At 37.6% G+C, this 23129-nt stretch overlaps 1 protein-coding gene across 1 annotated transcript in view; it reads left to right on the top strand.

Moving 5' to 3' along the window:
• LOC121431646 (sphingosine-1-phosphate lyase 1-like) overlaps window positions 1-23129 on the top strand; it is a 43643-nt gene that overhangs the window by 13192 nt on the left and 7322 nt on the right. The window contains exons 11-14 of the mRNA XM_041629244.1: window positions 1071-1191; window positions 5624-5741; window positions 6364-6510; window positions 8267-8384. Coding sequence (XP_041485178.1) covers window positions 1071-1191; window positions 5624-5741; window positions 6364-6510; window positions 8267-8384 — 504 coding nt within the window. The remainder of the gene's footprint in view (window positions 1-1070; window positions 1192-5623; window positions 5742-6363; window positions 6511-8266; window positions 8385-23129) is intronic.

Genomic DNA, 23129 nt, shown 5'->3' on the forward strand with positions numbered 1-23129 from the left:
TATGTGTACACTGCTAACTGGGCAACCTGAATTTACAAATAGTTTTGGGTCAGCCTAGAGGGAAGTCGTATGAAACAAATAGCTAACAATCATTGAAAAAATATTTTTTATGAAACATTTTGTAATTGAATAATTTATCACAATTCAAATGGGAAGCTTCTGAAATGTTATGCAAAGTGACATTTCTACATATAGGTTGATACCATGAGCTGTTCTTAATAGTAATAGAACACTAACTACATGCTTCTGTATGAATATAAAACACTCACAGTTCCTAAATGCAATCTATCTTGAGCTCTTATTGTGAGAAGATACTTATTTTGTTTTGTTATAAAGTGATGTGGATCCTTGTTATTTGATAACCCATCCCAATCTCAAATGTATGATCGGCCAATCACAGCCAATCATATCAGGATCTATTTCATCTCAAAACAGTGACTGGTCATTATACAGTGTAATTTACTCATGACCGCTCATCAGTACTCATCACCGGTTATAAGTCAATCTACAAGTATGTGCTAGGGCAAATAAATGATCAGTCACTTGCGCAAGCATTCAGTCATTTCATTAGGATCCTCTCCGTTGTCTATTAATCTTTATAATCTCATAAGAGGAGAATAGCATTTCTTCATTTTTGCCTTCTACTCTTTAAGGCCACTGCACACATTACCACTGGTCCACGATCCGATTTTTGTACAAATCGCATTTTGCTCATTTTTTAAAGAGTATCCTTTTACTTGAGGTTCAAATTAACAATAAGAATACTAATATAACAAAATTGATGATTGCAAGCCTTTATTTTTGAGTCAAGGCAAAATTAGTTTCAAATCGTAGCCAATCGTACGATTGCTAAGATGTATTACTACATTGAATTTGCTTTTATTTCAATAAGGATGATAGCATAGTCATACGATTTGAACAAAGGAAATCGTACAATGATTTAGAACATTACTCAATAAAATATTCCTTTTTTTTATAATCGACTACGTTTTATTCTGAAATCGGGTTGCAGATCAATCATAAGATGTGTGGTGGCCTTTACATTCTTCTTTGGTTTCTTCTTTACCCAGTATGGCAAAGCACCAAAAGGAAGCTCTGTTGTCATGTACAGTGAACAGAAGTATCGTCAAGGACAGTTCTTTGTGTTGACTGACTGGATTGGAGGAATCTATGCTTCCCCTACCCTGGCAGGTTGGTGCATGGTTGCCTCTTCTTTCTTCCTGGCTTGGGGCCCATTTCATAAAGGACTTACAACAGTTGTAACTTTGTTATTATGGCAACTACCGCGGTAACAGTTGCAGCCAATCAAAATCAAGGTTACCATGGTAGTTGCCATTATGGCAAAGTTACAACAGTCCTAACTCTTTATGAAACAGGTCCCAGGTGGGCGTTTCGTAAAGCTGTATGTAACATGTTCTTAGGTCATAAATCAATTATATAGGGATATCACATAGCCCAAGAAAGGATCACAAGTCGTTCAATGAAGTAATTTGTATCTTACGAACAGCTTTATGAAACACCCACCTGATCTAACATCTATACCCTTTTTCTCAGGACATTTTCTTAACACCTGACTATTAATGGTGCAGTCACATTTTGCCTGCAATGCCCATCCTGTGAGTGAAAAAAGTAGTTTTTATCAATTTTTGGCAGCTTCCTTTGTATAGAAATCTGCTAAATGGCTGTTTTGGTCTCACTGTGGGGACACCGTATGGGAAATGTGACTGCAGCATTGTACCATACTATACTTAAACTTGTACCAAAGTTTTCATTTTCGCAAGGGCCAAATCCTGGATAAGGAAATATTTGCTCTTCTCAGACAAAATTCAATAATCCTGGTGGGTGTTTCATAAAGCTGTTCGTAAGTTAAGAGTGACTTTAAGAACGACTGGTGATCCTTTATAGTGGTAATGGTATATTCATTGGCGACGGTTAAGCGCGTAAGAACGGTTCACCAGTCATTCTTAAAGTCGCTCTTAACTTACGAACACCCTTATAAAAACGGGCCCCTGGACGAGTAATAGCCATTCATGAGTGCCTATCTCTGATTGGACACCAGCGATGGTTCCGTTACCCCTAGGGTAGACATGAAGCACCGTCCTTAGCTTGGCCGGGTTTCTTTTCTCATGACACCTCTTAAGCCCAGACTTTCATGTTTGACACTGGAATTGCCTGGCTCACCCTATTATTTTTCAGGGCAAAATAATATTGTAGTTGGTAGGGGGGGGGATAGCCAACTTTTGCAAAAATATTGTGAGACAAGAAAGTGCACTAAGCTTAACCTCAAAATATAAGTGGGGTTAACTTGCCATTAAACCCTTCCCATATTATGGGGTTCAGAAAAATTTTGCCTGTGAGAAAAGGATATCATTCTTGCGTGTACTTCAAAGTCTGATGTACTTTGAGATTCCAAATCTATGAGGAAGGAGAAGATGGAGATGAGGGATAGGAAGGGGGAATATGGATAAAAAATAGGAGAATCATAGTAGGATATTAAAGAGAAGAAAAGCTACATGAACGACAAAATATGAAGTAAAAATCCTTATATATGTACAGTGTAGAAAATAATCTATTTGGTTGTGCACTTATTTCTTCTTAAATGTTTATAAAAATTATTACTATTTTGTAGTGGTGGTAGTAGTAGGGATGGTACATGTAGAAGAAATTTGATTATACATGTAATGATGGTCACATAATTTTCACATATGTGACTCGTCATACCGAAATGAGAGACAAGTCAGAATTTTTCAAATCCAACTTTTTTAGTGATTATTATTCCCTGTTTCTTTACCTTTAATTTGATATATCACTCGACCCTTAGGAGTAAATATTAGTGGAGATATTAGCCTTAGAATGCAGGAAGAATTGGGCTCTTGAAAATAAAAATCAAGAGAAAAACGCCTTCGAAGTTTGACTTCCGTTTTGACCCTGCTCCATGAAAAAATATATTTTGCCACCGCCGAGCTAACCGAAATGCCCTAGTAACCGCATGCCAAAAAAGGCGAAACGATTAACCAATGAGGAGGCTGCATTGAGAACAATAGTCAACTTGCAAGTCACGCGCGACTGTAAGAGGAAACAACGTTCCACGTCAATCACTTATCTTCTACGTACACATCATTGGTTAAACCGGGGTTTTATAATAATCTTCGTGAAAGAAAAAAAGAATGCCATGATCTCCCTTATTAATGAAATAAAAGGCGGGGTTAAAAGGTTGGACCTAAAACCATGGAGGAGGGAGTATTCCAATGATTTTCATTGTGCCATCGGCTTGTTTGAATGTCAAAGGCATTTACTCTCACCCGGGTAACTTGTGACATGTAGCTTATTCCTTCCCATCCCTCTCTTCCTCCCCTGTTTTCGCTAATTCCTATCATCCCTCTCTCTTTCTGCCCTGTTTTCGCTTATTCATTCCCAGAGAATAAGAGAATAACAGAGAGGGAAAGAGAGAATAGATCTGGGCAAAGTCTAATGGGACAACATGACAATGACTTTTAGGAAATGATAATTTCAATAGGTGTATTTTAAATGACTAATATTTTTCAATCAATATCGTAAGACCCGTATACCATTATCAAAAAATTAAAAATGTAGGCCTACTGCATGATCTCATATTTCATTGGTCAAAGTCAGGGGCGGATCCAGGATTTTCCAAAAAAGGATTTCAACCATTAATTATAGATACTTCGTACCCGCCAAAAAACTGACAAGCAAAAAAAAAAAGAATAGAAGTCTTCGATTTCAAAAAGGGGTACATCTCGGCTTCAATGGCATTTTTACATTACAAATTTTGTCTTTTCTTCTCGGGGGGGGGGGGGGGGGGGGGGGGGGGGGAACGTGCCATCCCCTGGATCCGTGCCTCAGTTGTCGAAGTCAATATTCTACTGTCTCTGACTTCCTGTCATTTCTGACAGTTATTTCTTTCTCTATCGTTCATTCAAACATGATAAAAAAAATTGAAGGCAAAAATAATTGGAAATAATAAAGCCCACAAAGCTTTCATTATGAACTTTTTTTTCTTTTGTTAATGATACTGCAGATCAATTAATCCACATTGCGAACATACAACACTTTTATGTATTTAAAACCTTTATTCTGAAATTAAAGTTTTCTCTTCGAAACATCCCTATTACTTGCAAATAATAAAGAGAATCTTCAACATGTCCATGTTATGTTTTATGAAATTAATCCTCGCCAACAAATCGTGTTATAAACATTTTGCGTTTACGCATGACCTTTTTCGCGAGACAAGCTATACACTCTAAATCAGGTAGGCCTACCAATCTATCGCTAACGCCCCCGCCTAGTACCAACTACCATTATTACAAAAAATAGCCCCTTAGAAGTTGAATCCCGTTTGTTAACTTTTGTCAAGAAGCCCCCTTTTCAATTTCAGAATACCTATTGAAAGCGATGCTTTTGATCTTTCTTTTGAGGCTCATTGAACCGATCGATCGAGCGGACGGTCGGCGGACGCCGCCAGCTGTACTTGAGTTTAAATGAATAGCCAATCAACAATGGCGTTACGTTGCTAGGGGCGGAGCTTAGTATGAAGCGAAATTCGATGAAATCGAGCGTGCCAAGTATCAAAAAATTTCGAACTGACCGAAAAAAAACACTCGCAGAAAAACTGTTTTTTTATCACTTTCCCGTCATCAAATTCACTCATTTTTTTCACACAGTAATTATGAAACATGGAAGAATCTAAAAATGAAAAAAAAATCTTCAAAATTTTGACTTTTTTATTAGTTTGTCGAATTTCTAGGAATTTTGATTTGCGACTTCTCTCTCATTTCGGTATGCCGAGTCACATATCCCTAGCATTAATATTATCATTATTATCATTATTTGTTGTAGTAGTAATAGTACAGTCCGACCTTTCTTATCCAGACAAGTTGGGACCAGCACCAATCCAGATAAGGGATTCATCCGGATCTGGGAGACCCAATATTAAATACATGCAGCTGCCTCTCAAACGGCGGTAGCTACACGTAATCTATTGTAGTGGGCATACAGACGGTTTACAATTAGATATCGCAGCTTCGCAATTTCAGCCATTGTTATACTGACTGTAGGCTCAAACGTGATAGATGGCGCTGTCCGTATTGAGGCCTAGCACTAGCTCGTGAGACGTTATGTTTTTTTTTCCCCTGGGGAAAAAAAGAGAATGTGATGAAATGTTTGCGCTGCGCCCTGATTTACTGAAAAATTATCCTGTCTAATTTCTTTCCGTGGTTTGGGTAAGATTTTTTTCATGAAAAATAATGTGGTTGTAGGTAGGCTATATAGGAAAATATATGTAATCAAAGTGAGTTTATGTAGGATTGAGTTTAGATTGAAATCTCATTTCCCCACGTACTAGATTGAATTAAAAAAAAATATATCGGCAAGTGTGCGTCCGGATAATAGAGAAATCCGGATAAGGGGAGGTTGGATAAGAGAGGTCGGACTGTAGTAGTAGTAGTAGTAATAGTAGTAGAAGTAGTAGTAGTAGTAATAGTAGCAGTAGTAGGAGAAGTAATAGTAGTAGTAATATTAGTAGTAATGTGGATGTTGTTGGTGTTGTTGTTATCATTATCACAACTATTAGAAATAGTTTTCAACTTTTCAATAATCTGTGCAGGAACTCGATCTGGTGCAGTGATAGCTACAGCATGGGCAGCTCTAATGCTCCAAGGCTTTGATGGATATATCCAGCATGCTGACAGGGTTATCAAAACAAGAGAATCCATTGAGAAAAGGTAGGCTCATAACCACTTGGTCTACTACCAGATGGTCTAAGTCTCAGATTACCTCACACCATCATTGACTAAACCGACTTAAACTATTGCCATGTAGTCTAATCCTCAGGTCATGCACCCAACACGACTATTGACTATACCCACGTGGTCTGCTTTAAGATGGTCTAATTCTTAGATCCAAGACCCAACTTTATAATTGACTAAAACCTTCTTGGTCTACAGCTATCAGATGGTCTAATTCTCAGATTACCTTACAGTATCATTGAGTAAACCCACTTGGTCTTCTACCAGATGGTCTAATTCTCAGATCACCCAACACTCTCATTGACCAAACCCACTTGGACTATTGCCAAATAATCCAATTTTCAGGTCACCTTACACTATCATTGACTAAAACCATGTTTTCTCCTACCAGATTATCTAATTATTATGTAATTGTTGATCAATTTTGATGTGTTATCCATCATTCTAAAACTTAGGACCTCTCTGCTCTTTCAGGCTCAATGAAAAACTCAAAATACATTTTATGTGACATATTGTTGGTTTGGGGTTGGCTGGTCACATTCTAATTACCCACATGTACATTCAATTGTTTGCATGACCTTGACATTTCTTATTACAGAATTAGAGAGGTTGAGGGCATCTATGTGATTGGTCAGCCTAAAGTAAGTGCTTTTACCATAGCATCTACTGTCTTTGACGTCTTTCGCCTGGGCACTGCCCTGACAGAGAAGGGATGGCAAATGTACACTGTTCAAAATCCATCAGGGTAAGTAAAGATACTGGTGTTCATGGTTTGTATGATGATGATGTGATGATGATGCCGATGATGATGATGATGGTGGTGATGGTGATGATGGTGATGATGGTGGTGATGGTGATGATGATGGTGATGATAATGATGATGATGACGATGATTATGATGGTGATGGATATGATGATGATGATGATGATGATAATGATGATGATTGATGATGGATATGATGATGATGATTGATGATGGATATGATGATGATGATGATGACGATGATTGATGATGGATATGATGATGATGATGATGATGGTGATGATGATGATGATGATAATGATGATGATTGATGATGGATATGATGATGATGATGATGATGGTGATGATGATAATGATGATTGATGATGGATATGATGATGGATATGATGATGATAATGGTGGTGATGATGATGATGATGATGATAATGATGATGATGATGATTGATGATGGATATGATGATGATGATGATAATGATGGATATGATGATGATGATGATGGTGATGATGATGATGATAATGATGATTGATGATGGATATGATGATGGTGATGATGATAATGATGATGATAATGATGATGATTGATGATGGATATGATGATGATGATGGTGATGATGATGATGGTGATGATGATGATAATGATGATGATTGATGATGGATATGATGATGATGATGATGGTGATGATGATGATGATGATGATGATAATGATGACGATTGATGATGGATATGATGATGATGGTGATGAATGATGATGGATATGATGATGATGATGATGGTGATGATGATGATGATTGATGATGGTGATAATGATGATGATGATGATGGTGATGATGATGATGATAATGATGATGATTGATGATAGATATGATGATGATGATGATGATGGTGATGATGATGATGATGATAAGGATGATGATTGATGATGGATATGATGATGATGATGATTGATGATGGATATGATGATGATGATGATGATGGTGATGATGATGATGATGGTGATTATGGTGATGATGATGATTGATGATGGATATGATGATGATGATGATGGTGATGATGATGATTGATGATGGATATGATTATGATGATGATGATGATGGTGATGATGATGATTGATGATGGATATGATGATGATGATTGATGATGGATATGATGATGATGATGATGGTGATGATGATGATGATGACGATGATTATGATGGTGATGGATATGATGATAATGATAATGATGGTGGGGGATGTAGGTGGTCGGTATCATTGCATACTACATACTCTTTTGTTATGCAGAAATCTTGATGGTGATATGTGTGATGATTCTTATGGTAGTGTTGATTATTTTCATTCTGTTGAGGATAATGTTTATGAATCTGTTGCAAAATATTGAATATTGTGATATAATATCTTCTTCTCCTTCTTCTCCTCCTTCTTCCCATTCCTCTCATCTTCCTCTTATCAATATTATTATAATTTCTGTTCCTATCATTATCATCATAACCAGTATTATTATAAAATAATATTGTTATGCGCATCTGCAGTGGTGTGGGCGTGCTAGAGAGTGCTGACAAATGGGTGGAATTGTATACTGTTATTTTTGTACTGATTATTTATGTCTGTATTTTGTATGTAATGTTGAATAAGTGTTGTCATGTAAATTTCAGTGCCAGCGGAGGCCAAATTTCTGTGTTTTTACAGACAATAAATATTTGAATCTTGAATCTTTTATTATTATCTCTTCTTCTTCTAGTCTATGTATGACTGTTACTGATCTACTGAGCAAGGATACGGCTGATCAGTTGGTAGCCGATGTCAAGGAATGCACTGCAGAGATCATGAAAGACCCCAATGCCAAAGCACAAGGCATGGTAAGCATGTAGAGGTCAATCTAGAAACAGTCATGACTGCAGGTCCCTATGCTAATGAACAATTAAGCAAGATTTATCAAAATCCTTTCATGGCTGAATTCACCTCCCTGCAAGATCTTGTGAATTGTGAGACTTTTTTCTCAAAGAATTTTACCACTTCATCTTGAAATAGAATTTAATCTTATTGCACCATAGGATGTTGCTCTTTCATATTGGTCATTTATTTTGAATGAAATATTTTGATAAATAAGTTAGTTTCAGGACTGAAAAGATGTATTTATTTTCTCTTGCAAAAAAATTGTGCAAAAATTTTTATTTTGAGTCCAAATACTATTTATATCATCACACTGCTAATTCTCTGTACTTTCTCATAATGTCACACTTGAAATGTGGCACCTTGGAAATTGGTCAAGATCAAGATACAAGATAAGATTTCTGAGTAATATGAAATCCAGAGTTCTGATTGGCTGTATGTTTCATGACAACGGACGCAGGTTATGAGATTACCGCATGGTGCTTGTGACCTTGGAGAGGCCCCAGCATTGAAACCATTTGAATTTGGGTGGGTGAGTTGCGATTGGTCAGATCAATCACAACTATGGAAAGCCAGCAAAGTCAACATATAAAACGCATGATTGTTTAAAAAAAATATCTAGATATGATTGTATATCCATAATTTAATTTGACATTTTGGTGTGTTCTCCTGTGTTTACAAAGGGCACTTTGCAAATTTCTTTAGAAAAAATTATGACACTGATGGATTTCCATAGAGGTGCGATTGATAAGATCAGTCGCTACTCTTTTTAAGACAGGGCCCAGGTGAAACCAACTACAGGACCCAGTAACATAAACCTAAGTGATTGATAATGGGGTGATTTCTATTATTGATTAGATTATTGTGCATCCATTTATCAGATTACGTGTCTAATGTGCGTATTCAGCGTTCTCGCCAGAAAAAAATTCACCCATGTCGGGGACTTGTGCTGCCACTCCCGCGGAGCGCGGAAGCAACGGCCTTTTCATCAAATAGAGACGCTAAGGAAGCCCCATTGTGGCGTATTTTTAAGCCGCACATAAATGCTAGGCCTGGGAGTAAACATCGATTGATCGAATGGTTCGATTGGCATGCCGCCAATCACCAATCGATTAGAAAAATTTACACAAATCGAATGTTCGGCAGATCCCGATTATGACATTGGGAGCAGCGTTCTCGCCAGAAAAAAATTCACCCATGTCGGGGACTTGTGCTGCCACTCCTGGGGGGTGGGTGCGGGAGGGGGGGTTCACCCCTTCCCTTGCGGAGCGCGGAAGCAACGGCCTTTTCATCAAATAGAGACGCTAAGGAAGCCCCATTGTGGCGTATTTTTAAGCCCACATAAATGCTAGGCCTGGGAGTAAACATCGATTGATCGAATGGTTCGATTGGCATGCCGCCAATCACCAATCGATTAGCAAAATTTACACAAATCGAATGTTCGGCAGATCCCGATTATGACATTGGGAGAACTCGAATACCGAAGTAATAATAACAAAATGACAAGAAAACAATGATGACACTTCATACAGGTTTAAAAATTATGTTACCGAGATAATTTTTCAAAAATAATCAATGATTGTATTACATTCACAGTTACACACCAACATGAAAGCTTTCCGATTTATTTTTAATCCCACCCAACCTTGCCCTCGATACACAAAATGAGTTCATTGTCTGCGTGCACAAAACAAGAAAACACACAACCAAGCTCACTTGAGCTGATTGGACCTTCGGATAGCCAATGAAACTTTTGGGGAAACAAAGAAGAAGGCAGTGGTTCCCTTATCAGGAGAGGTCATGGCTTCAGAAATAAATTGACCCCTCCCCCATCTGTGTGTGTGTGAGGGAGAGAGAAAGATAAGGGTGGGAGCCGGAGAATTCCTTTCATGTTTCAAAACAATAATGCAACCTTTTTTCTATCCCCGTCACACAATGAAAACTACATTCCAACATGCGCCCCGTCTTCACCGGTACTTTCTCGACTAGTCTCCAAAAATAGACCCAGTTATACATGTAGGTTCAAATGATAAAAAATCGTAATTTTAAAAGGTATTTCAAATTAAATAGTTTGCAAAATTTTTTTTTTGAAATACATGTGTAGAATCGTGGGCAGTGCCACAAGTGAGGGCGGGGACATGGTGTGGGCAAGGGATGAAATTGTTCAAGAAATGCTCCACCTTGTGTCAGTCTCAAAGAATAGTTCATGAATGAGTTGTTTACATCTTTGGGCTTTGGACTGATCTGGGCTGATTCATTCACATGCAGGGGTGTGGCACTTGGAGGGATGCACGCATAATACCAGAGTACCAGCATGGATTTAGGAAAGATTTTCATTGGAACAATAAACTGAAAGTTTTAATCTCATTTCATGTAGTTTCTTTTGATATAAATATTATGGAGAAGGGGAAAAAGGTCCTACTTTCATTTATTCTAAACATGTGACTTGAGATTTCACCATAAAGTAGGTCAACTATTGTGACTTAAAAGACCTGATTCCCGACGAACAATCGAATCATTCGATTATTTTTTCAGGAAATAATTGAATGGTAAAAATGACAATCGTCCCAGGCCTAACATCCATGCACCATAGCGGTCACGCACAGTTCTCAAATTCCTTTGCTATTCGTTCATTGTGTGCAGAGAGGGCGGGATAAAATGACAAACACAGTACAACTCCTTTGCTATTCGTTCATTGTGTGTATAGAGGGCGGGATGAATGACAAACACAGTACAAGTACATGTTCCTTGTTATATACAATGCATTTATTCCAAGTTCCACTCCCATCATATCAGTAAGCGCAGCTACCGGTAGGTCATGGAGCATAGCCGGTGTGATGTGCGGGGCAGACGGGGGAATAGGCAACGGAACGACCGTACCGTGCCGTCATATGCCCGCAATAGCAGCCGCGAGCTAGCTGGGCGCCTTGCCACTTTCCTAGCCGTAGTAGGCCTGTAAGTGGTCTCAAGTTGGTGGGACTTCGGCGCAACCCGATAAATGAAGTTGATATCACTAAGATGAGTTCATGGAGTGTATTATTTTTTTCTGAATATTTCCATTTAATTTTTCCACGCATGTCGCCACGTATGTCGCTGAAATTTTACGCATGGTTCCACTTGGTCTCCATTTCCGCACGCATGGTGTTTGAACCATGCGTATTATACACTGGCGAGAACACTTGAACTCGAATACCCAAGTAATAATAACAAAATGACAAGAAAACAATGATGACACTTCATACAGGTTTGAAAATTATGTTACCAAGATAATTTTTCAAAAATAATCAATGATTGTATTACATTCACAATTACACACCAACATGAAAGCGCTCCGAATTTTTTAAAATCCCACCCAACCTTGCCCTCGATACACAAAATGAGTTCATTGTCTGCGTGCACAAAACAAGAAAACACACAACCAAGCTCACTTGAGCTGATTGGACCTTCGGATAGCCAATGAAACTTTTGGGGAAACAAAGAAGAAGGCAGTGGTTCCCTTATCAGGAGAGGTCATGACTTCAGAAATAAATTGACCCCTCCCCCATCTGTGTGTGTGTGAGGGAGAGAGAAAGATAAGGGTGGGAGCCAGAGAATTCCTTTCATGTTTCAAAACAATAATGCAACCTTTTTTCTATCCCCCTCACACAATGAAAACTACATTCCAACATGCGCCCGTCTTCACCGGTACTTTCTCGACTAGTCTCCAAAAATAGACCCAGTTATACATGTAGGTTCAAATGATAAAAAATCGTAATTTTAAAAGGTATTTCAAATTAAATATTTTGCAAAATATTTTTTTGAAATACATGTGTAGAATCGTGGGCAGTGCCACAAGTGGGGGCGGGGACATGGTGTGGGCAAGGGATGAAATTGTTCAAGAAATGCTCCACCTGGGGTCAGTCTCAAAGAATAGTTCATGAATGAGTTGTTTACATCTTTGGGCTTTGGACTTGGCTGATCTGGGCTGATTCATTCATATGCAGGGGTGTGGCACTTGGAGGGGTGCATGCATAATACCAGAGTACGAGCATGGATTTAGGAAGGATTTTCATTGGAACAATAAACTGAAAGTTTAATCTCATTTCATGTAGTTTCTTTTGATATAAATATCATGGAGAAGGGGAAAAAGGTCCTACTTTCATTTATTCTAAACATGTGACTTTGATGGAGATTTCACCATAAAGTAGGTCAACTATTGTGACTTAAAAGACCTGATTCCCGACGAACAATCGAATCATTCGATTATTTTTTCAGGAAATAATTGAATGGTAAAAATGACAATCGTCCCAGGCCTAACATCCATGCACCGTAGTGGTCACGCACAGTTCTCAAATTCCTTTGCTATTCGTTCATTGTGTGCAGAGAGGGCGGGATAAAATGACAAACACAGTACAACTCCTTTGCTATTCGTTCATTGTGTGTATAGAGGGCGGGATGAATGACAAACACAGTACAAGTACATGTTCCTTGTTATATACAATGCATTTATTCCAAGTTCCACTCCCATCATATCAGTAAGCGCAGCTACCGGTAGGTCATGGAGCATAGCCGGTGTGATGTGCGGGGCAGACGGGGGAATAGGCAACGGAACGACCGTACCGTGCCGTCATATGCCCGCAATAGCAGCCGCGAGCTAGCTGGGCGCCTTGCCACTTTCCTAGCCGTAGTAGGCCTGTAAGTGGTCTCAAGTTGGTGGGACTTCTGCGCAACCCGATAAATGAAGTTGATATCACTAAGATGAGTTCATGGAGTGTATTATTTTTTTCTGAATATTTCCATTTAATTTTTCCACGCATGTCGCTGAAATTTTACGCATGGTTCCACTTGGTCTCCATTTCCGCACGCATGGTGTTTGCACCATGCTTATTATACACTGGCGAGAACGCTGCCTGCAATATGCTTCAATCAGATGATAAAAATATAGTTTTCTTTTTCTGTTTTAAATACACACCAACAAACATAACAACTATTTGTACACCATTTCATTCATCATACATGTTAATCAATTGACACAAGTAACATTTATAATTTACACAGATAATTTATCTAATTTGGATATATCTAAGGAAAGAAGATATAACATTTGATTGAAATTCATCATTAATACAATTAGTGTTATACCCTCTCTAGACAGAGACATTTGAGTACTTCTGTGATTACATACAATATCTTCAGAACCCCATATTCCAACAATGCGATTTGGTCTAAAAAGTAACAAAAAAAGACAAAAACCATGAAAAACTATGTTGACTTTGGTAAAGCCTGCGGGAGGTCCTTGAAAGGAAATGCCTTCCAAAGCATCAAGGGTCAAGCGCAATGGAAATTCATGGTTTTTATCAAATAAGTACATCAATTCCTTTTTTTAAGAAAAAAAAAGATGAAATGATACAAAATTAGATAAAATGATAAAAACATCAAAAATTCATTGTGGTAATCCCCATTCCCCCTAAAAATTAAAAATGTCAGGAATAATTTTTGGTGTCAAGTGGTACAATACTTATACATTAAAAAAATCAATCAAATCAATATTTTGATACTGATTAGTCCCATTTTTTCCTAGATAGATAAAAGTTAAATTGTAGAGTTATGCACATGACATGTATTGGCCTGATAAAAGGATGCATGATATTAATATTTTTCCCCTACTGGATGATCAAACAATGCTTGTAAACCAAAAACCCTTTACAGTGCATATGCATTAGGATAGATCAGAAGAGTTCAAGTAGAGTTAACTCTTTCGAAGTCTTTCCCCCTTCCTAATACAATGAATCAAGAATGTTAATAGCTTTCCTTCCCTGACATTCAATGAATGTCAATTTAACATACTTTATCTTTGTCAGGGTAAATACCATGCCAACTACCAATACTATACTCAATTTCATTAGTCAGAGAAGCAGGTGGCATGAAATAAGAATATTTCCAGCATATTTTGTAACCTATACCATAGAATATAGAACACAGACCTAGAATGTTATTTTTCTGAAGTTTCATCCACACATTACCACTAATGACACAAAGATTCTTCATAAAATGGAACATCAAATTTGCAAATATGCAGCATAAATGTGATGAAAAGCAATGATAGGTCCAAGAATTTATTACAAACTGAGACCCTAAACAATAATGAAAAGCTTATGCCATTTAGCATGGCATCAAGGTTAAGGACCATATGACAGGACATTAAGCTGTAAGTCAATTATCGACATCACATCCACCACCCAAAATATCCCTGATTTAAATATTCGTCCAATAATAATATTAATTTCTACTGTGTTGCACTCAACATACATGAGAATATACGCGAGGTGAATGGGAACACGGATAGAATCTATTACTGGAGACACCGAGTATATAAAAGCTGTTCTGCTACAGCCTGGGTAATTATGCAACACTATAACAGACTGCTTTTAACAGTTATAAAATAAGAGGTTACATCTAAGAAGGTTACTAGAAATGAAAGTCCCTCAAGAGAATATAGAGGAAGTGTTGTACCCCATTTAATAATAAAGGTATGAATTTAGCTACCTACATGTCATATGCAGTTTTACAGGAAGTTCTAAAATTCAGTCTGCTCTTTGCCTTTTTCTCATCTTATAAATCATGAAGGCCTTGTTCAAATTCTCAGAAATTGTTCCGTAGATTCAGGATCAAAGAAAGGAAAATGCCATGTAATTTGATTAATTGGAAATTATTATTCAGAATGGACTGGGCTATATAATGGACATAGAGGCAACATAAACCGTCTTATTTAACCCAGAATCCTTTCGAAATTATAACTGCTCTACTGCTTCAACCACTGATTGATGCCTTTGGGGATACTTGCGAAAGTGAATCCACTGTTAGTTGGAAGGGCGAATCCTCCAGTGGTTTGTTTGATGAGCCACTTTTCCTGTAAGCCATCCATCTTGGATTCTTGTGGCAATTTTACATTCTTTCCCTTCAGAAGCAAGGATGTGGAATCATGCGTGGGTACCTTCAGAGCAGGGCCATCAGAGGTAGGTGACCTTGGAAGCAACCATTTGGTCTTCATAGGGGCATCCTCACAGATCTCTTTGTTGTCGACAACCATCAGCTCTGTTGGAGCTTTGGTTTTCTTGAAGAGCCACTGGCTGATAGAGGTTTGGTCTGACTTTTTTGGGGCAAAATCCCCTTTCTTCAACCAAGCTGGTTTCTTCTCTAGTTGCCACTTCAGGAAGGATGAAATTATCACTGACTCGTAGCCTTCTTCAGGGGCGGTCTTTTTGGCAAGCCATTCTTTGACAAAGTCCTCCTTGGGTAACTCTTCATCTGGTCTCGCATCCTTGGCCTCCTGAGCTCGATTCTCCTCTCCAGCTTGTCCCTTAGAGAGCCATCGGTTCTTGGAAGATTCTGGCAAGCCATCAAAGCCACCCTTTGCAGTATCAGCACAGTTCTCATCGTAGAGGCACTCGTCAAACGTCTTGCACTTCTCGTTACCTTTGCAGACGTCATCAATGTTGACATCAGTGGTTGTGGCCTGGACCAGTTTGGATGAGCAGCATGTGTTCTTCTGGTTGCGCTGGGTACGTTGTCTAGGTCTTGTCTTGGGGCCACATGGACTCGGAGCACCAGATGGAGTGTCCTGTACACAGGCCATCTCTGCCAGATCCTCTATTTCAATGGGCTGTGGAAAAGAATGGAATATACCAGAATCTGAATTAATTCACCAGTTGGAGTCAAATCTTGACATTTAAAGCTACTTCCTTTAATCAGTAGATTTGAATTATTTACTATTTTACATCTTCAACAAGAGTAATGTGATGCAACCAAATAAAAATCATATTCAACAGAGGAATAATTTCATCCCCCTCCCCCGTTATAGCATTGCACCTTAATTTGGTTTGGTTTCTCTTTCAAATAATTTTTTTTTGTCTTACAGTAAAGATAAATCACAAAAGGGTGATTCTACATTTATTTTTTATTAATGTAATCATTGAAATGTTATACTATCTCTGTCTTTCTTCTAAAACTGAATTCTTGTAGATTATTCCAGACAAAAAGTGGGCTCATTTTTTATCATTTCAATAATGTTTTACTTCTGGGCAAATCGCTCAACTCAAATAATCAACCTTTTTGTACATCCCACCCCTATTTTTTTTTCATTCTTACTTTACTTAAAAATGAAATTACTTCAGGAAGGTTCCACACTCCGATGTACATAATTCATAGAATTGACCTTCTATTGATTCTTGGGAAGCGTTTCATGAGAGGACTTGTTGAATGTTTTATCTAAGAAGTCTTTTTTTATTCAACAGTTACCACAGTAATAGTGCTTCTCATCCAATCAAAATCAAGATAAGATTTCTGATCTAACCACTCGGATGAAATTATTGATGAAGCGCTCCACAAATGTTCTGTTATTTATCCAATAGTAATGGAATTAACAGAAAATTAGCCATTTATTTGTTATATTGTGAACTTAAACAATTTTAGTTTGTTTACCTTCACTGGTACTTGACTTGGGTGACATGTCTCCTTCTTCAACCAACCCTTAGTTCCTCCTGATGGGCTACTGCAATGTTTACAAATAACAAAAAGAAGGCAATCATTGGATTAATATTCAGATAAACAAATATAATCCATTTAAACGTACAGGTAACACTGCCTTAGTCAACCTTCCAGAACTTTGTTTAATCATCCAGGTTGAAGCAATTGTTTAGACCAGATTATTAAAAATGTGTTAGTTATCTCTTTTAGGTCAAATTTCAAAGTAAACCAGATATTTCTGGTCCCATGAGATTTGACTTAGACAAAGTTACCTGTAAATTGTATGATAAAGTGCAGGTCGTGGTAACGATCTCAAGGTTCAAATAAAATGGCAACCCAAGTTTTTGTATGTATAACTTAAAAATATTTGCCTTATGATTCTTGAAGAAAAAGCAATTCTTGAGATTACTTGTTAAGAAAAATAAGCATAACATTCTTGAAAAATTAGTATAAACAAGCAAGGCCTTCCTGTCAGCCCATGGATAATTTTCAAAGCAATAATAATAATGTAGCCATATGTGCTGTTTGTGTTGGAGATCTTCATTGTAATATTGGACCTAGGTCCCTATTATAACAACTAATCTTGATTGTAAAAAAAAAAATTGTTGATGTGGATTTCCCTCAACAAGGGCAAAGTTAATTGATCTTAAATGACCTTTGACCTTGGTCATTTGACCTGTAACTCAGGCAAGATGTTCAGTAATACTTGTTTCAAATCATTGTAAGCTGTGACTACTTGGGTTAGCCTTAAACTGAGTTTTTCAATATTTTATTTCTGCATTGGTCAGTCATTAAATCTTGTCAGCGAATTATACATAACTGAAATGATACTATTCAAAAAAGCTGTGGCACAGCAGCTTCGAGTGAGCTAATAGGATACTTACTAGTAGGCAGGCTTGTTAAGTTGCTGGCAGCTTGCTCCACTGCCATCAGTTTTTGGGGTTCGGCGAATCCACTGGATGTTTGGTGAGTTTAGGATACTAGCAAACTGAGACAAGATGGTACTACGTGAGCTCTGTTCATACTCCTTGGGGATCATGACGAAGGAATCTTGGTCATCGTCACTCTTCTCACTCTGGCATGTCTCCATCACTGGAATGTCTGTATGGGACAGAGATTGAATATCTATCTTGATGAATGAAATTTGATTTCGAAGCTTTACAAATGCCCTCTAAATTCAGTCTGCACCACCAATTAAAATCATAAAGACCACTTCTTATACTCTATTATGAGACCAATCAAAGTCAAGAATACCTAGTTTGCTATCTTCAATTTTCAATGCCATTTTTTAAAATCCTCATGAAAATCTGAATTTTTTAAACCTATATTCCTGTATATATGGAATTATTTTCATTTAAAAAGTACAATAAAATCATAAAATGAACAACAGTCCATGAGGAAAAAGCACATTTGTCACATACAGCACAAGATAGAGATTACTTTTCCAAAGGCCTGCTCAGTGATTCATAGTAACCAGAAAAGAAGAGGGCAAGGATGAATCCCGAGAAGGACCGTACAAGATGCTAAAGACCACTTTGACCATCACCATTCATGACGAAAATCTTGCGTTTGAGAGCTGTATACCCCATTTTTCCTTATCATCAAATCTCTTCTCCCAGTAATACAAATCCTATTGCCCTCAAGCATGAAATTTAAGTATAGAAACACCTGTTTCTTGACCTCGGTCCGAAGATAATTCACCCCAGCATCTACGGTCACAGCAGGGGGCCACACACGATGGATTGCAATGTGTGTAGTTCCGGCGAGCGCATGGAGTTCCATGTATACACGCGTTGATAGAAAGTTTTTTCTTCCTTTCTTTCTTTCTTTCCTTCTTTCCTAATTCCTTCTTTCTTTCTTTCTCTCTCTCTCTTCCTTCCTTCCTTCCTTCCTTCCTTTCTTTCTTTCTCTCTCTCTCTTCCTTCCTTTCTTTCTTCCTTCCTTTCTTTCTTTCCTTCTTTCTCTCTGTCTGGCTGTCTAATTTTTTTCTTTCTAGACTTATTTTTCTTCATCCACCCCCTTTCTACACCTCTAAAGAATGAATAATGATTTCATATTTTTGTGCATATCAGCAGCATGATTATTATACTTTGTATGTTGGTATGCCATTACTTCTATTTTTCGAACGTTAAGACTGTATCATTGCGCGAGTGAACCCATTTTCTTGCTGGACGGACAGAAACTATGCATGCATCGCGGTCCTTGCATGCTAAGCATACCGTAATTTTTATTCGCTTACTTTCCTTATTTCAAGGTCGATTTTCTTCGTTCGAAATTGAAAATGGACTAGTATTGGATGTCTGAATGTAATATGCCTTTGAAAACGTGATTAATATCGAATACAATAATTTCATTCCGAAGATCCTTCTACAGGCAGACAAGTCTTACGTAATAGCACAGCTGTTGTTTATCATTTCGTCCTTGGCTCAACGCTCATTTAGCTGGCCCGTGGTGGTGAAATCGAGACAAGGGGATTACCTGGCCAAGATGGGTTTATCGGGGTTGGAAAAATTGTTTGAGATATCCCAAACGCAAATCGGGGTATGAAACCGCAGTTTGCAGTCCGAAGTGAGGTCGAGAATCAAACGGGAAATTTTCGTAATGTCATGGGGGAAGGGATGTGAAAATTTCCTATCATATATTTCCCCTTGATTTTAAATGTATTCTATTGTATTCCATATATGATTAAAAGAAAGATGATTCATCCTTCCCGTTCACTGGCTGTTCATGTGGGACCCAGTGCCCTCAGATTGCTAGAGCTCCTGTGAGTTATGTACTGACTGGGTTTACCCGTTAAATTATCAGTGAACGGGGCAGCTAGAGGGCACTGGGCTCTGCATGATGATGGGCTGATGGATGGGTTGGGGTGAATGAAGCAGATGTGAAATTATTATTCTTACATTGTACTTGTTCATGGTTCTTGTGCAGTATTTATATATGAATTTCTATAAAATCTCATTTTTCCATTGTAAAAGAGAACTGTTGATCGGCTAGCACCATGAGCGTCTACTGACGGTGTGTGCACTCTACAAATATACACTATTATTATCATTATTCTATTAAAAACCATTCATTGTTAGGGTGCACATTCCCTTTTACAAGAAGACAAGACAATTTACCATGGTCCTTGGCCAACCAGCCTTCTGCATCCTGGTTCTCTTGGAAGATGGGAAAGACTGTGTGTGTATTCTTGATCCCACTGCTACCGTTTGGTGTCAACCAAACCTTGTCACATGCATACTTCTCAAATGGTGCCATAATCTATAAGTGAAATACATCAAGGAACAGGTGGATCAATCATATCATGAAAATTTTAAAAAATTTACATCATATGAAAAATTGGTTTCCCCACTATTTTCATTTTGGGTTAGGCTTACTCTGGAATTTATGCATTTAATTTTTAAACTTACAGATTTATTTTTACACTTACTTTCTTCTCTTAGTTTGTTTTTTGCTCCTTCATACATACTTATGTCTTTTGCACATGTTCAGTTGTTTCCCATTCTTTCCCTTTTTTCCCCCCACTCTTTTGCACCAGTTTATTATGCCTTTCTTTGTTACCTGTTTGACCCACCTCTCACTAATTCTCTTGTTATTCATCTCTTCATCGTACCCTCTATCACTGTTTTGTTCCAGATCCTGTTTGATGTTGCCTGCCCCATATCTTAATCCCTCTTGGCTTGAGGTCTTTCTTTGGCCTTACTCACACCTACTTCCCTTTGTGTCTGCCTACTCCTTTTCTTTCTTCCCCTTCATTAACCTGATTGGTCATCTCTTCTCACTAATGCCCCTTTTGTCTCCTTGTTTCTAGTGTTGCTGTTGGATGTTTGTGGTCTATATCATGGTTGTTCCACTTTATATGTTTGTCATTTTGCCTCCGACGAAGATTCTGCTAGGATCGAAAGCTTAGGGCCCTTTTGACTCTCTAATTAACTCCATTGGCTTTTTTTAGATAAGCAGTTTTCAGCAGGTTCTTTTTGCATTTAATTTTTATGTACAAAGAATCGATGTACCTATCATTTTTTAAGCAACTGTGTGTACAGAATGGAATTTGTTTTAAAAAAAACACCTCCAGAGTTTTTAAACTTGATTTTGAAATAACTCTGTTGAATGCTTAACACATTTAATGTATGTCTCTTTTTAGTTGGGGTTATCAATCTAATTCTCACGATCAATCTTTTCTTTGATGCTAAAATCTGATGACAATCCTGCAACACATAAATAATGCAGATGAGTGCTGTAAATTTAAAGACATCACACCAAAAGGTACATTTCACCCCTATTGTATAAAGTTCAAGTCCCTGTTTCATATACCGTACTCTAGGCCAATAAATCCATGCACAAATAATCAAATGAGAATATATCATATGCCTATTCAGAGTGTATGCTATATGTTTTTCTGCACACCGTTGGTACATGTTAGTGCAAAACTAAAAATTGCACATGTGACTCATTTCAATTCATCTAACTGGCCACATAGTTAAACCCATAATAACATCAATTAGCATTACATACCTGTCTTGGTTCGCCTTGTACATCATCTTTGGAAGGGCAAAAGCGCTTTGGATTGATGCTTCCATGGGTCAATATACATTTCTTGAGAATTCCATTTTCCTCCGGTTCAAGGTGAAATTCTTGGAATCTGTAAACATGATCCAATAGAATATTGAGGATTATTATCCATACAGACAATTTTAGAGCCCAAATACAAGTGTTATTTTGTTGATGCACTCGACCCACTTAAAAAGTTTGTTGAACTCGCCTAATATTTTTTTCCGAGGTGACACAATATTGAAAATATTGGACGACTAGAAGGGTAATCCCCGACGTTTGTATGGTAGGGGGGTAAGATACGCACCACACATCGCGCGCGCATGCAGTTTTCAATGGCAAATGCGCACTCTGCGTCGAACTGTGACTGCAGAGCGATGAACAATTCCTATTAAATTTTTTCTACAGAGGCTGCAGTAAATCTCTAAATGCAGAGAAAACCAACAACTGTTAGGAAGTTTGGAGTTATATTCGCTTTAATTTCATTTTATCCTATAATAATTTGAATATATTTTAGAAATTGAGGCACATTACATACTATTTTTTTGCATGATAAATCGAGTCAGAGCTTTAGGACCCCTTCTACATCGGGCGGCGAAATCAAGAGGTGTTCGAAAAACACGACGGGATTTTTGTATTAGTGAGTTTTGTGATATTTTCTACTTGGTTAAGAATGTTTGCCACAAATTAGTGAAATATAATTTGTTGAAATATTAAAATTGGGACAGTTTTTATTGTTTGAAAACAAAGTGCGTACCTTTAGGTCCCCCCATCATACAGCAGAGTCAGAGTCTCAGGGCGGGAGGGTAAGTTAAAAATTATTTGCTAAAATTCTCTGTATGAATAATAATCATAATACTGGATGTCCCATTTTTCGGTCAATACAAGGAAATATAGGACTCGCTTTGCAAAATATTGGACTCGTCTTCGACTCGTCCAATATTTATGCAAAGCTCGTCCAATATTTCCTTGTATTAACCTCAAGGCCATCCAATATTATATAAATAACATACCAGGTACATGAAATATTTCAAAGAGAAAACACTTGTGACATCATAATTAAAACAAAATGACATCACAATGAAATGAATCGTGATGTCAAGACTTTGCCCATGTAACTTTATATATATTTTTTTCTTCTAAAAGCTGTATTATGCACCAGCACTGTTATGCTCATTTGTTACAATTCAAGTGTTATAAGTGGACCCATTTGTCTGACCACTTTAAAAAGGACAGGGAGCTTTAGAGATATCTATTCAGGCTAAAACCTGTGCGTACATGTAGGTGGTCTCTGTACATTGCAATGGCAATTTACAAAATTCATTATTTAAACAGGATGGGAAAAGGCACATGAAGAGTGGAAAAGTTCAATTCTAAACTTGATGCAAAGTGGTCTGTTATCATACATGTATGTTCCTGATGTCTGCACTAGTAACAGAGTAATGACTCTTTGCATATCAAAATGTCCATTTTAATTTTACTGAAGTAGAAAAGAATCCCTGCTATAACAATGATTGTAATGCTCCCAAAGGATTTTGTCATACCAAATGTTGACCACAAAACTCTACACTGTATGTCCAACAATCCTACGAAATGAGACAATACATCTTCATGATATATGATTACAGTACGCATCAACAGTTTTCCTGTAACAA

Source organism: Lytechinus variegatus, chromosome 18 (genome assembly GCF_018143015.1).
Source record: "Lytechinus variegatus isolate NC3 chromosome 18, Lvar_3.0, whole genome shotgun sequence".
NCBI classification, from domain to species: domain Eukaryota; kingdom Metazoa; phylum Echinodermata; class Echinoidea; order Temnopleuroida; family Toxopneustidae; genus Lytechinus; species Lytechinus variegatus.